The 13,569-nt window shown below is 47.2% G+C and overlaps 1 protein-coding gene across 4 annotated transcripts in view; it reads right to left on the minus strand.

Moving 5' to 3' along the window:
• LOC145358803 (tropomyosin alpha-1 chain) overlaps positions 1–13,569 on the minus strand; it is a 110,865-nt gene that overhangs the window by 38,711 nt on the left and 58,585 nt on the right. For all 4 annotated transcript variants that reach the window (XM_080213110.1, XM_080213108.1, XM_080213107.1 and 1 more), the window contains one exon: positions 964–1,097. In XM_080213110.1, coding sequence (XP_080069236.1) covers positions 964–1,097 — 134 coding nt within the window. The remainder of the gene's footprint in view (positions 1–963; positions 1,098–13,569) is intronic.

Genomic DNA, 13,569 nt, shown 5'->3' on the forward strand with positions numbered 1-13,569 from the left:
CTTGTACCCGATCAGGGCTGAATAACGTTGAGTTGCTGTCCGGATATCTTCACCATCACTGAATGGAGAAGGGAACTTGCGCCTCTTTGGATGCGGAGGTGTGTGTGTGTGTGTGTGACTGCACTTTCAAATTTCTCAGTCTAGCCTATTGCCAGCCCCCTCCCCACCATTTATCACAGATTTCTGCAGCTACTGCTTCACTTCACTCAACCACACCCTTACCTCCATCCTTGATGCTGTAGTATCCATTAAAATGATTAAAATGTTGAGACTGTCCTCATGTGCACAGAACTTGGCTATCAGTCTCTGCTCAGCGACTCAACAGGGATCTTGGGTTCATGTCGCACTATCTGTAACCCCCTGTGACTTGCCTGGGTTTGCAAAACCTCACTTACTGTACTGTCTGGAGACAATACACATCTCTTTAACCTGTGATCAGCGCTCCTTCCACTCACATTTGTCGGCCACTTTAAGACTTGAACAGCAGGTTAGGTGTAAAGATTTGCATTCTAATCAGTAATCTGTAGACTGTCTGTGCTTTATATGCTCTGTCTGAGGCCAGAACTCTCCATTCACCTGACGAAGGGGCAAACACCGAAAGCTAGTGAGTTTATCATCAAATAAATCGGTTGGACTGAAACCTGGTGTTGTCAGACTTTTTACTGTGTTTACCCCAGTCCAACGCCGGCATCTCCACATCATGACTCTCGAGCGTTCCCATTTTAATTGCTTCACTGCTGATCTCCAAGACCTCAGCTGCCTAAGCTCTGAACTTCCCTCTTAGTAAACCTCTCCACCCTCTTACCTACTTTAACACTACCCTCTGATGAAGTTTTTGGCCAGTTGTCAAGTGCCACTGTTTGAACTTTCCTGTGAAGTCTGTTGTGTTGAATCCAAGTGTTTGTGACGTTCCTGGGAGATTATTCGGTGGTGAGTGACCTCCCTCAGGTTATCATCGCTCACCTCTCGCTCTCATCCGCTGCCTTCTCTGCCTCCTCCAGCTTCTGCAGGGCTGTGGCCAGCCGCTCCTGTGCCCGGTCCAGCTCCTCCTCAACCAGCTGGATCCTTCTATTGAGCGCAGCAACATCTCCTTCAGCCTGAACAGAGAGAAAAGACACACACTTTAGACCCAATTCACGGCTTGATTTCATCACATCTTTATTACTGTGGAAGATTATCGATCACTGATTCACTGGACTCAGTAAGTTTGTTAAACTTCCCAAAGATAAAGGCCAGGTGAATAACAACACAAATTCAGAAGGCAATAATCGTAATTATTCACATTCTCTCTTTGATCCAAAGAGCTGTAGAATCCGTACAGTGCAGAAAGAGGCCATTTAGCCCATCAAGTCAGCACCAACTCTCCAAAAGACTATCCCATTCAGGCCCTCCCCTTCACTCTATCCCCATAACCCCATGCATCTAGTGCGGCCAATCCATCTAACTTGTACATCTTTGAACTGTGGAGCACCTGGAAGAAACTGACATTGACATGGGGAGAACATGCAAACCCCACAAGGCCAGAATTGTCCTGGCGCCGTGATGTAGCGGCACGAACCGCTGTGCCACAGATCATAGAACCCTACAGTGCAGAAAGAGGCCCATCGAGTCCAGCATTGCAGCTTCTAATGATAAGGGTCTCCTTAAAGAGTTTGGGAGGGAAGCTTACTAACCTCCCAATGGCTGTGTGTGTGTGTGTTAATCAAGAATCACAGAATCATTACAATGCACAAGGTGGCCATTTGGCCCATCGATGTCTGCCTGACATTCCAAATAGCATTATGACTTGGTGCCATTCCCCTACACATTGTTTCTACTCAAATAATCATCTAATGTCCTCCTGAATGCCTCGATTGAACCTGCCACCACCACATTCCAGATTTGTTCACGGGACATAGGCATTGCTGAGCCAGCATTTATTACCCATCAACCTTCAGAGGGCATTTTTATTTTGAAGATTCAACCACATTGCTGTAGGCCAGACCAGGTAAGGACGGCAGATTTCCTTCCCAAAAAAAAGGACATTAGTGAACCAGATGGGTTTTAAACAAAAAAAAAACAAAACGACAATGATTTCACCATCATTCAACTCTTAATCCTAGATTTTTATTGAATTCAAATTTCACCATATGCCGTAGTGAGACTTGAAACCCAAGTTCCTGGGGAATTACCCTGGGGTACCTGGACAATAACACTACCTTCCCCTAGTGTGTGAAAAAGTTTCTCTTCATATCACGTTTGCCTCTTTTGCAAATCACTTTGAATCCTCTTGTTCTTGATCCTTTTACAAGTGGGAACAGTTTCTCCCTATCTTTGTCCAACACCATCAGAATTCTCAACCTCTCTTCTCAAATCTAGAGTACACGGATATGGACACCAGACAATCCCAGTTCAAAGCAGTCTTGCACTGACTCTGGGATGTTAGAAATTGAAGTGAGAGCCTTTTTCCTCGGATGGTGATGGCTAACACGAGGGGACGTAGCTTTAAATTGAGGGGTGGTAATTATAGGACGGGTGTCAGAGGTAGGTTCTTTACTCAGAGGGCGTGGAATGCCCTGCCTGCAGCAGTTGTGGACTCGCCAACTTTAAGGGGATTCAAATGGTCAGTGGATAGGCATATGGATAACATTGGAATAGTTCAGGTTAGAGGGTCATTAGATTGGTTCCACTGGTCGGCACAACATTGAGGGCCGAAGGGCCTGTACTGCGCTGTAATGTCCTATGTTGTTTGTACAAAGTGAGCCAACAGGTTGGGATGGGGACCACAGGAGGAGATTGGTCCGGATTTTCTATCTGTGGTACTTATCCGTGCTGGAATTGCACAGGTTGAGCACTACCAGAGGGCCATCAGCGTCCCAGCGACTAACTCCTGCAGTGGAGGAACCCACACCCTGCACAGGAGAGACGAGGAGGGCAAAACCACCGACACAAACACTCAAAGCAGCCAATTGAAGAGCCTGCCCGGGCTGAAACCAGACGTGCAAAAGAAAAAACATTTCTTAAATACGGACAGTGACAAAACATGGTTAGCACTGCTGCCTCACAGCGCCAGGCCCCCACTGCGTGAAGTCTGTACACATTTGCCCTGTGTCCGTGTGGATTTCCTCCCCCAGTACAAAGATGTGTAGATTGGCCATGCTAAATTGTCCCTTGGTGTCCAGGATGTGTAGGTTGGATGGATGGTAAATGTGTGGTGTTACAGAGATAAGGCACAGGGTGGGCCTGGGTGAGATACTCTGCCCTGTGTTACACACAGCCACAGAATGAGACTTTGTGCAGTTCCAACCTCAAGAGTACGCTTTTGTCACTGATAAAGCAGATAGCCAATAAAGGTCCTGTGTTGTCTGAAGAACTCGCCAGAAAGGGTGCTGTCGCTTTAAGACAGTCACACATGTTGTCCATGTGTGGTGTAGTGGGTTGACTTGGCGAGCTGCTTTGCATTTTCAGGAGCCCACAGGAATGTGGAGAAATGTGTCTGATCTTACGCAAGAGAAGTGGGAGAGAATCCTCCCTGCTCCCCACCCCCACAAACCCCACCCTCCACTGCACACAGTTCCAACAATCGGGATGGAATTCTGGAGCTGGATCGCTGGGCAGAACAATATTTACTCTGTAGGAGTGTCCCAACTCTAAAACCTAAAATCAACAGCTCCCAGGGCAGGACAGCCAGCTGGGGAATAACAAGTTAATGTCTTCCTTATTTCGCAGAGATAGAGTCCAAATAAATTCTCCACAAGATCAACAACGTTAAACACTCTCACACACCCACAACCCTATAAGTGTGTGGCATCTTTTTTGCAGTGCCATACGCACGTGTTGTTATGACGTGGAGATGCTGGCGTTGGACTGGGACAAACACAGTAAGAAGTCTCACGACGCCAGGTTAAAGTCCAACCATTGATAGTAAACTCAAGCTTTCAGGGTTCGTCAGGTGAATTTATAAGAACGTAAGAAATAGGAGCAGGAGTAGGCCATCTCGCCCCTCGAGCCTGCCCCGCCATTCAATAAGATCATGGCTGATCTGTCGTGGCTCAGTTCCACATTCCCGCCCTCTCCCCATAACCCTTAATCCCCTCGCTTATCAAAAACCCATCAACCCGCTTCTTAAATATATTTAGTGAGGCAGCCTCCACCACTTCAACGGGCAGAGAATTCCAGAGATTCACCACCCTTTGAGTGAAGAAGTTCCTCCTCAACTCCGTTCTAAACCATCCCCCCTTTATCTTGAGGCTGTGCCCTCTAGTCCTACTGTCCTTTCTGAGCGGGAAGAGTCTCTCCACCTCTATCCTATCCATCCCATTCATCATCTTATACGTCTCAATGAGACCTCCCCTCATTCTTCTAAACTCTAACGAGTGCAAGCCTAGTTTATTCAGCCAAAGTCAACCATCGATCGTGATGGGATTTGAACCCGGTTCAAATTTAGAACGGCCAATACACCAAACCAATACACCAATTTAGAACGGCCAATACACCAAACCAATACACGAATTTAGAACGGCCAATACACCAAACCAATACACGAATTTAGAACGGCCAATACACCAAACCAATACACGAATTTAGAACGGCCAATACACCAAACCAATACACGAATTTAGAATGGCCAATACACCAATCCAGCACATCCTTCAGATTGTGGGAGGAAACCAGAGCACCCAGAAGAAACCCACGCAGACAGCGGAAGAACGTGCGAACTCCCCACAGACGGTGACCAAAGCAGGGAATCCCTGGTGCTGTCAGGCAGCAGTGCTAACCACTGTGTCAACGTGCTGTCCCGTGGGTCGAGGGAAAGGTAGTATTGGAGGAAGCAGGGAGGCTGGAGAAGGACAGGTTAGGAGCAAAGGAGCAGCAGATGGAGTACAATGTGAGAATGTGCGGTTCTGCACTTTGGTAGTGAGAATAGAGGCACAGACTACTTTCTAAATGGGGCGAGATTTCAGAAATGCAAAGGGGAACTTCAGAGTCCTGGTTCAAGATTTTCTTAATGTTAATCTGCAGGTTGACTTGGTAATTAGGAAGACAAATGCACGGTCAGCATTCATTGCGAGGGGACTAGGTTACAAAAGCAGGAATGTGCTGCTGAGGCTGGATAAGGCTCTGCTCAGACCACATTTGGAGAATTATGAAAGTTTTGGGCCTGGAATCTTAAAGAAGGATGTGCTTCACTATTACGGTAATAACCACCAAGAAAAAAGGGACTTGCCAACATTTTTCAGCTGGATTTATTGGCTTCTCAGAGATTGTTTCTGGAAACGGAAGAAAGTGACATCCAGAAATATAGCTGGGAATGTTTAAATATAAACAGAAAATAAATCTAGTGTACACAATTCCAATTTCTCTGCAAGTTAATCTGCCCCCACCCCCTCTGTACTCTTCAGATACACAACCGCTCATTCTGCAAACGATGTCCTCATGCAGAAAGTCTTGGGTTTGGGTTTGGACAAAGCCAGTTTCTTGTTGCCAAAAACTCCTCTTTTGTTAGAAACCAAAACGAAGAGTCCCCCCCACAGCAACAAGTCTGTACCTGGGGAGCTACGGCAATGGTCTGAGTTACAGGCTCCCACTCCTCCCTTTCCGCTGGCCATGCTTCTGCTCGCTCAGTAAGGGAGTCTGTATTCCACAAAGCCCACTGGGAGATGTCCCCCGTGTCCCTCAAAACATCCTTCCCCCCTTTAGGCTTATTTCTCCCCCAGCACCCCCACAAGTGAGGAGATCTTTTCCGACTGCTTAGCAGTCGTTCTGAGTCCGCCAAAGAGTCAGGCAACGCAAACCAAAAATGGACCCTTGTTTCCAGAGAGAGGGGCGCATGAGGTTATGGATGTGGGTTCCTCCTCAGGTTCTATCTCAGCTGGAGGCTGATGAAGGCAGCCTCCAAGTCCGTACCTTCACTAACCAGAGGCGCTAACGAGGAGTCAGCTCTGAGCCGAGGGTTGACATTAGCCGTGGCCATCTCCATGGCTGTTAGTGAGGCCTACTCAAACATGGACTCCCTGACTAATTGGTGTTAACAAATTGTCCCTAAATTAGACCTCCCTCAATCTGGCACACACATAATTCTCTAAATCTGCACCCCATTATTGTGGAGTCCAAGAGGCGTAGGCAAAAGTCACAGGAGGATTGGAATGAGGCCCTCACTGAATGTTAAAATGGCGGTGCGGGCTTGTTGGGCCGAAGGGCCTGTTTCCTGTGCTGCGTTGTTCTTCGACTCCGAGGCTTCTCTAAGGTTTTATCCTGAACTTTGACCTTGTAAGATACTGGTCCCACCATAACAGGACCCAACTGGGGTCATCCTCGAAGTTTCATATTAACCTGATGACCCGTTGCAAAAGTTCTTTGTCTTTGCATAATGGTGATTTTTTCCCCCCGATTCTCCTGTTGGGACTTCACTCTTCCCACTGAGTTTGGGAACAGTTGGATTAATCTGGTTCAAAGCTGTCACCCCATTAACAGTTCCACTGGGGAATCACCTGCTGTTGCGCGCAGTGCGCTCCTAAACTCGAACAAAAATCGTGCCGGTTTAATCCTCAGGGATGCTACTGGTTGTTTCATGTCATTTTTAAACCACCTGTTCTGCCGGACCGTTTGACAACAGGTGATAAGGTGCAGTCTGGACGTATCAGATACCGTTACAGAGCACCGAGTTTTGGAAATCACCAATTATTGGGAGTGTATGTGGAACCCATAACGGGATCTGCAGAGTTCACCAGGATACCCAAACCCCACCCTCATTGACGTAGGGAGGGAACTTTTGATTTTCTTGGCACAAGCCGCATTACTTCACCAAGTCCCAGTCCGTGATGTCTGAGTCAAGGCCAGGCCACCAGATGTAGCTCCTAGCTAGCATTTCCATCTTTGATACCCCAGGGTGACCACTCCGTTAATACTGGGCATCGTCCTCAGCAGAACAACTACTCGGGAGCCCCAGAGAACAATCCCGTCCTCAACACTCAGCTGGTCTTTCTTAGCAAGGCAGGGTTTCATTTCTCCACAGGGTCATCCTTGGAATTCACTATGTATTATCATACGCCGCATTTTAAGCAAGATTGGATTGGTGTAGCCAAGCGTTAACCTCTCTTACGGACACTGGTAGAGTCTCCAAAATATTTAGGGCCAGCACAATATGGTAAAGGACCTGAACTGTTGGCAACAGGGAGGGACTCAGCGCTGGCTGTCCGGGTGGTGCTCCAGAAGATATTCACAGGCCACAAGTAACGAGGCCCAGCGTTGTATCCAGGTGGAGGTGAGGGGAATCCCAGTAAGGGTTTGTGGTCAGTAACTATAGCGAAACAGCTGCCATAGACACATTAATGGTATTTCTTCACACCAAGTACAACAGCCAACCCTCCTTAATCTCAAAACATCCACACTCTGCATCCAATAGTGTCTTCGGTAAATACGAGATGGGCGTTCCTGACCTGTCCGTCCAGCGATGTACAAATACTGGAAAGCATCACAAGGCAATAGAACTTTTTTAGGGGCAAAATGGACCAATGGATCAAATAACAATAGCTGATGTACGACCTTGGTAGAAGCTTCTTCCCGTGACACTCTCCTGAACCATCTCCAGTAATTTTGGAGTAGAGCGTGCAAGGGGGCCAGCACGGAAACCAAATTTGGGATAAATTTTCCGTAATAATTTACTAACCCCAGGAAGATTTTAATTCTGGTGTTCCTTGGAGTTGATGTTCACTTTATGTCCTTATTCTTCTACAGGATGTAATCCTTTCCATCTACCCGGTTGTCTAAAAAGGTTACTTCAGCCGCTTGGAAAACTCGTTTTTCCTTCAAGCACAGTCCCGCTCTGGAAAACCCCTGCAGGATTACTTCCAGGTTGGCCTATGTTCCGAAGCCCCCACGAGCAGGACGTTATCTAAATTTACTGCTATCTTGGATGGCCCTCGAAGGATGCTCTCCATAACTCTTTGGAAAATGGTGCATGATGATGAAACCCCAAAAGGGCAAGCGAATATACTCAGTCTCTTGTGAGTATTGAGCATCACATAGTTCCAGGACAACTCATTCAAGTTGAAGACAAGATGTGCCTCACGTCCAGTTTGGGAGAACATCTGGCTACCTGTTAACCAAGTGTACAGAGCTTCGATACAGGACATGGGGTACCTATCAAATCTGAAAACCTGACTGACTGTGAGGACAAACTAATTAGTCAGGCTTTAAGAATCGGGACTATTGGTGTAGCCAAACTGCATGGGCTGCCTTATAGCTAAACTTCCAAGGGGAGTTTGAGTAGGGTTCCAAACCCTATCTCAATTTCCAACAGGGTGTGGGGGGACTGGTCTTGCTCCAAAATATTTAGGTGTGGCATCAGGGTCAATGTACATTTTGGCCTTAGCCTGGGAAAAGCAAAGAAGGCCATCTGCTAATAACTTGATACAGGTCCCCCCCCGACTTGCCAAACCTGAAGATCTCCAATTAGTTCAGCTGGAGCCAGTAAGGTTTGCTCTGTGCCTCTGTACGACAAGAGGGAGGTGATCTGATTGCTGCCTGTAGATCGCTGGGGTCATTGTGGTGTCTTTTATTTGCAAAAAAGCTCCCCCGTGTAGGTGGCTGGTCTGGGCCTTTCTATCTTCCAACCTCAGGAGTTGAATGCCAGATTGGAGGTGCTTGTAAATTCATTCTGTAATCAACTATAATTGGCCACGCAAGACAGTTTGTTTCACTGTTGCTTAAAGAGGACCATCAAACACTGCTCCAAGCTCTCAGGTGCTGAGGTCTAATACTTTTTTTTTCTAATTTCTTGCTGTAAACACTTCCTCTGAGGAAGCAGCAGCTCTTAATAGAAACAAAGGCCCTGTTGACAACCCCCTGCACCTGATCTCCTCAAACGTAAATCAGGAGCAGGCGGCCAATTTGGCTCTTTGAACCTGGTCCACCATTCATGACTGTCTAGATTATGGCCGTAACTCCACATTCTGCCTACAGGTGAAAGGTTTTGACTAACAAGGGAGTCAAAGGTTATCCACCTCTGACCCTTCCTCCAATGCTCTCCAGGGAAGAGAGAGTACAAACCCTCAACCATAATCCTCAAAAGGATTCTCATCTCTGCCGTAAACGCGAGACCCTCCCCTGGGCAGGACTTCCTCCCCCCGCAACATGGTGAATTGTGGGATGGTGGAGGCCGCCCTCCATTGGCTGTTGCTGGGCTGTCCTGGTCCTGTTGCTCACGCTCTCCCACCCAGGGAATCCACAGTAGAGCTCGCCATCACCAGGACAAGACTGCTGGCAGCAGGAGGGGCTGGACTACTCCGGCCCTTATTTTTAAACCGTCTCCCCGAGTTAGAACGTAGAACATTCCAGCGCAGTACAGGCCCTTTGGCCCTCAATGGTTCCGCTGGTCGGTGCAACAATCTACCTCTAACCTAAACTATTCCAACGACCATTTGAACATCCTTAAAGAGTTCTCGTCTCTCCCACAGCAGGAAACGTCCTGTTCACATCCAGCCCATCAAATCCCTTCAGGATCTTGTAAGATTGCCTCTCAATCTAAACTCCAGTGGACACAGACCCAAACTTTTCCTGGAAATAGACTCTTAAACCTGGAATCTGTCGAGTGAATCTTCTCTGTACTGCTCTGAATACATTTACCCTCTCTCCTTAATGAGAATAAAGAATGTACACAGTACACCAGATGGGATCTTGCAAATCATCCATATTTTTTCCCCTTACAATAAACACCAGCATTCCAGCTGCCGTACTAACCCGCACACTAACTTTCTGATTCTGGTAACAAGTGACTCATACAGACACATATTTCAACCAAATTATTCATCACCAGTGGCCGTGAATGAGTCACAGGAACAGAATTTACTAAAACCCAAAACCAGAGAGTTAGAAATGTAAAGGAAACGGAGGGATCCACCAGAATTTGACCTCGGGATGCAAGGGTTTGCATTTATATAGCAGCCCTCACCACCTCAATGTTCCAAAGTGCTCTCCAGCCAATTAAGTACTTGAAGCGTAGCTGCATTTGGGATGTCATCAACACAGAAAGATCCCACACACAACGTCCTCCTTGAAAACAGCCCAATTTTACATCAACCAGTGCAGACAGGGATCTCAGCCAAATGTCTGATCTGAAGAACGACAGCAGTGTGCTCCCGCAGATCAGCTTAACCTTCCATCTCCAATGTGAGAACGGAGCAGCAATTCATCCTGTGAAAATCTGGAGCTTTCACACACAAACCTGTGGTTGACTGTCGATTGATTTGCTTGGTTAAGCTCACTGAGGTTCCTTTAGGGAAGGAAATCTGCCGTCCATACCTGGTCTGGCCTACACGTGACCCCAGAGCCACAGCAATGTGGTTGACCCTTAGATGCTCTCTGGAATGGCCCAGCAAGTAATTCAGTACAAGGGCAATTAGGAATGGACAATAACTGCCAGCGACACCTACATCCTATTAATGAATAGAAAATTTGCAATGAAAGTAGATATTTGTAAAAGTTCCCCTGTGTAGGTGGCTGGTCTGGATCTTTGTATCTTCCAACCTCAGGAGTTGGATGCCAGATTGAATTTACAAGCACCTCCATTCTGTAATAAGTACATAACATAAGAACATAAGAAATAGGAGCAGGAGTAGGCCATCTAGCCCTTCGAGCCTGCCCCGCCATTCAATAAGATCATGGCTGATCTGTCGTGGCTCAGTTCCACATTCCCGCCCTCTCCCCATAACCCTTAATCCCCTCTCTTATCAAAAACCCATCAACCCGCGTCTTAAAAATATTTAGCGAGGCAGCCTCCACCACTTCAACAGGCAGAGAATTCCAGAGATTCACCACCCTTTGAGTGAAGAAGTTCCTCCTCAACTCCGTTCTAAACCACCCCCCCTTTATCTTGAGGCTGTGCCCCCTAGTCCTACTGTCTTTTCTGAGCGGGAAGAGTCTCTCCACCTCTATCCTATCCATCCCATTCATCATCTTATACGTCTCAATGAGATCTCCCCTCATTCTTCTAAACACCAACGAGTACAAGCCTAGTCTATTCAGCCTCTCCTCATAGCTCAACCGTCTCAACTCCGGTATCAGCCTAGTAAACCTCCTCTGCACTCCCTCCAAGGCCAAAATATCCTTGCGCAAGTACGGCGACCAAAACTGCACACAGTACTCCAGCTGCGGCCTCACCAATGCCCTATACAGCTGCAGCAAGACCTCCCTACTTTTATATTCTATCCCCCTCGCGATGAAGGCCAGCATCCCATTCGCCTTCCTGACCACCTGCTGCACCTGCAAGCTGGGTTTTTGTGACTTATGCACAAGGACCCCCAGGTCCTCAACTATAATTGGCCACACAAGACAGTTTGGTTCACTATTGCTTACAGAGAACCGTCAAACACTGCTCCAAGCTCTCAGGTGGTGAGGTCTAATACTTTATTCTAATTTCTTGCTGCAAACACTTCCTCTGAGGAAGCAGCAGCTCTTACTTAATAGAAACAAGGGCCCCGTTGACAACCCCCTGCACCTGATCTCCTCTCAAACGTAAATCAGGAGCAGAAGGCCATTTGAAACGGAGTTGAGTACAGATTTAATTGAAAGCTCGATGGGCTGAATGGCCTTCCCTGCCTCCAGGAAAACGTTGGCACTTCTGAGGCAAGAACAACTCAGGAGCTCAGAAGTATAATCAAATTCTGTTCCGTGTGTTTTACAGCACTTCAGGCTCTCACTGCGGCACTGGGTATGTAGGAATAACATTCTCCCTGCCCTCAGGTTGCTATCCCACCCAGACACACAGGGAACGGCACTGTGGTTCACCAGAGTCGCAATGCTCTCGAATGCCAGCCTAGGCAGGAAGTCCATTCTTGTGAGAACACCTCGTTTCTACGGAAAAAAAGGTCAAGATAGGGTGTGACTGCCTCCAAATTACACCAAACACACTAATCGCATCGAAATGATCTCTACCAATTAACTTCAGCGTAAGGACATTAACCTCCTTCAATAAAGATTAATCAATCTTCAAGGTTTTAGAGCGGATTTCCGAGAGTGTTTTTAAGCACCGAGATCCCACCCCTTCCTCCCTCCGACAGGGCTTCACTTATTCCTTATATGGTAAAAGTCAGCACAAAAGGGTGAGACATTGCTGAGTACTGAGAGAATCAGATATACTAATCTGGCACCTACACAATAGGAGAGCCAGGAGGGAATGAGAAACCGCAAATTCCTCAGCTACCAACACTCTCGCAAACTTTCTACATTTCAGATCCTTCGAGATCTGCCGAGTATTTCCACTCTGAGCAAAATCAAATCAAAAAAAAAGTGACGCTCCCCTCAGCCAGCCCCATAAATAGCACGATGCAGATTAGTGAGCTCTCCTCCCCAGGAAAGGCCCCTCTCATTGCCAAGGCAACAGAACAAGTTCAATTTTGTTCCTGTCGCCCTCAGGATTTTTTCTAAAGCAGGAGAGGGATTGAGGTTGGGTCCGGATGGAACAGCCCCGAGGAAAGACTCGAGTTGCTAACTGTTGTGTCAAGTTTCTGTTCTGCATTACGTGGTCTCCGTACGAAGAGTAAATTCCCACAAGCAGCCAGTCAGGGAATCTAACACACCGTGGCTCAGAACACCACAATTTATAGCTTCACAACATTACAGCATTTCCACAGAATGTCGGCTCACGATTCCCCAGGATTCAAATCCTGGGATGCAAATTCTCCTCAGCTGTGTTCCCAAGGCGACCCAAGTTAAACGGCATTCTGTGAATTTGCGTTCAACCTCTGACCCCTAAGACGGACGTCATTCGTATTAGCAGTTTTCTGCTTCAGGGAAGGGGAGAGGCAGAGGGGAGGGAAGGAATGTCCACACTGTACTTCGGGAGGCCTCTTAATTGCATCATTATTTGGGACAAGTCACAAGGGTAAAGCCTCAGCTCTTAGGCCTCTGTACAAGCAAGATGGTTCATAGAACATTCCAGCGCAGTACAGGCCCTTCGGCCCTCGATGTTGCGCCGACCAGTGGAACCAATCTAATGACCCTCTAACCTAAACTATTCCAATGTTATCCATATGCCTATCCACTGACCATTTGAACGCCCTTAAAGTTGGCGAGTCCACAACTGCTGTAGGCAGGGCATTCCACGCCCTCTGAGTAAAGAACCTACCTCTGACATCCGTCCTATAATTACCACCCCTCAATTCAAAGCTACGTCCCCTCGTGTTAGCCATCACCATCCGAGGAAAAAGGCTCTATCTAACCCTCTGATCATCTTGTATGCCTCGATTAAATCACCTCTTAACCTTCTTCTCTCTAACGAAAACAGATTCCAGGTGATAAATTTTCACCAGCATGTTCAAAAACTCAAGATCTTCTGTGCGAGGGAATGTGCAGACACAGTCAGAGTTTGGGACATTTTGACGGACTTTAGCATTGTGAAAATACCTCAAGAGAGTCCACATCCACCCTGTGAGTCAGATCAAACATTACCGAACTGCTCAGGCTTGACTGGAGGGCTTCGTTTGATCCGGATAAAGTTAAATGAACAACTTCTTACACATTCTTTGACAACAACTGGCTGAATCTCGAAGATCTTGGAGCTGGAACTTTTGGTCAGGTCAGGTTTTATTC

Source organism: Carcharhinus amblyrhynchos, chromosome 26 (assembly GCF_965287045.1).
Source record: "Carcharhinus amblyrhynchos chromosome 26, sCarAmb.v2.hapA, whole genome shotgun sequence".
Taxonomy (NCBI): Eukaryota; Metazoa; Chordata; class Chondrichthyes; order Carcharhiniformes; family Carcharhinidae; genus Carcharhinus; species Carcharhinus amblyrhynchos.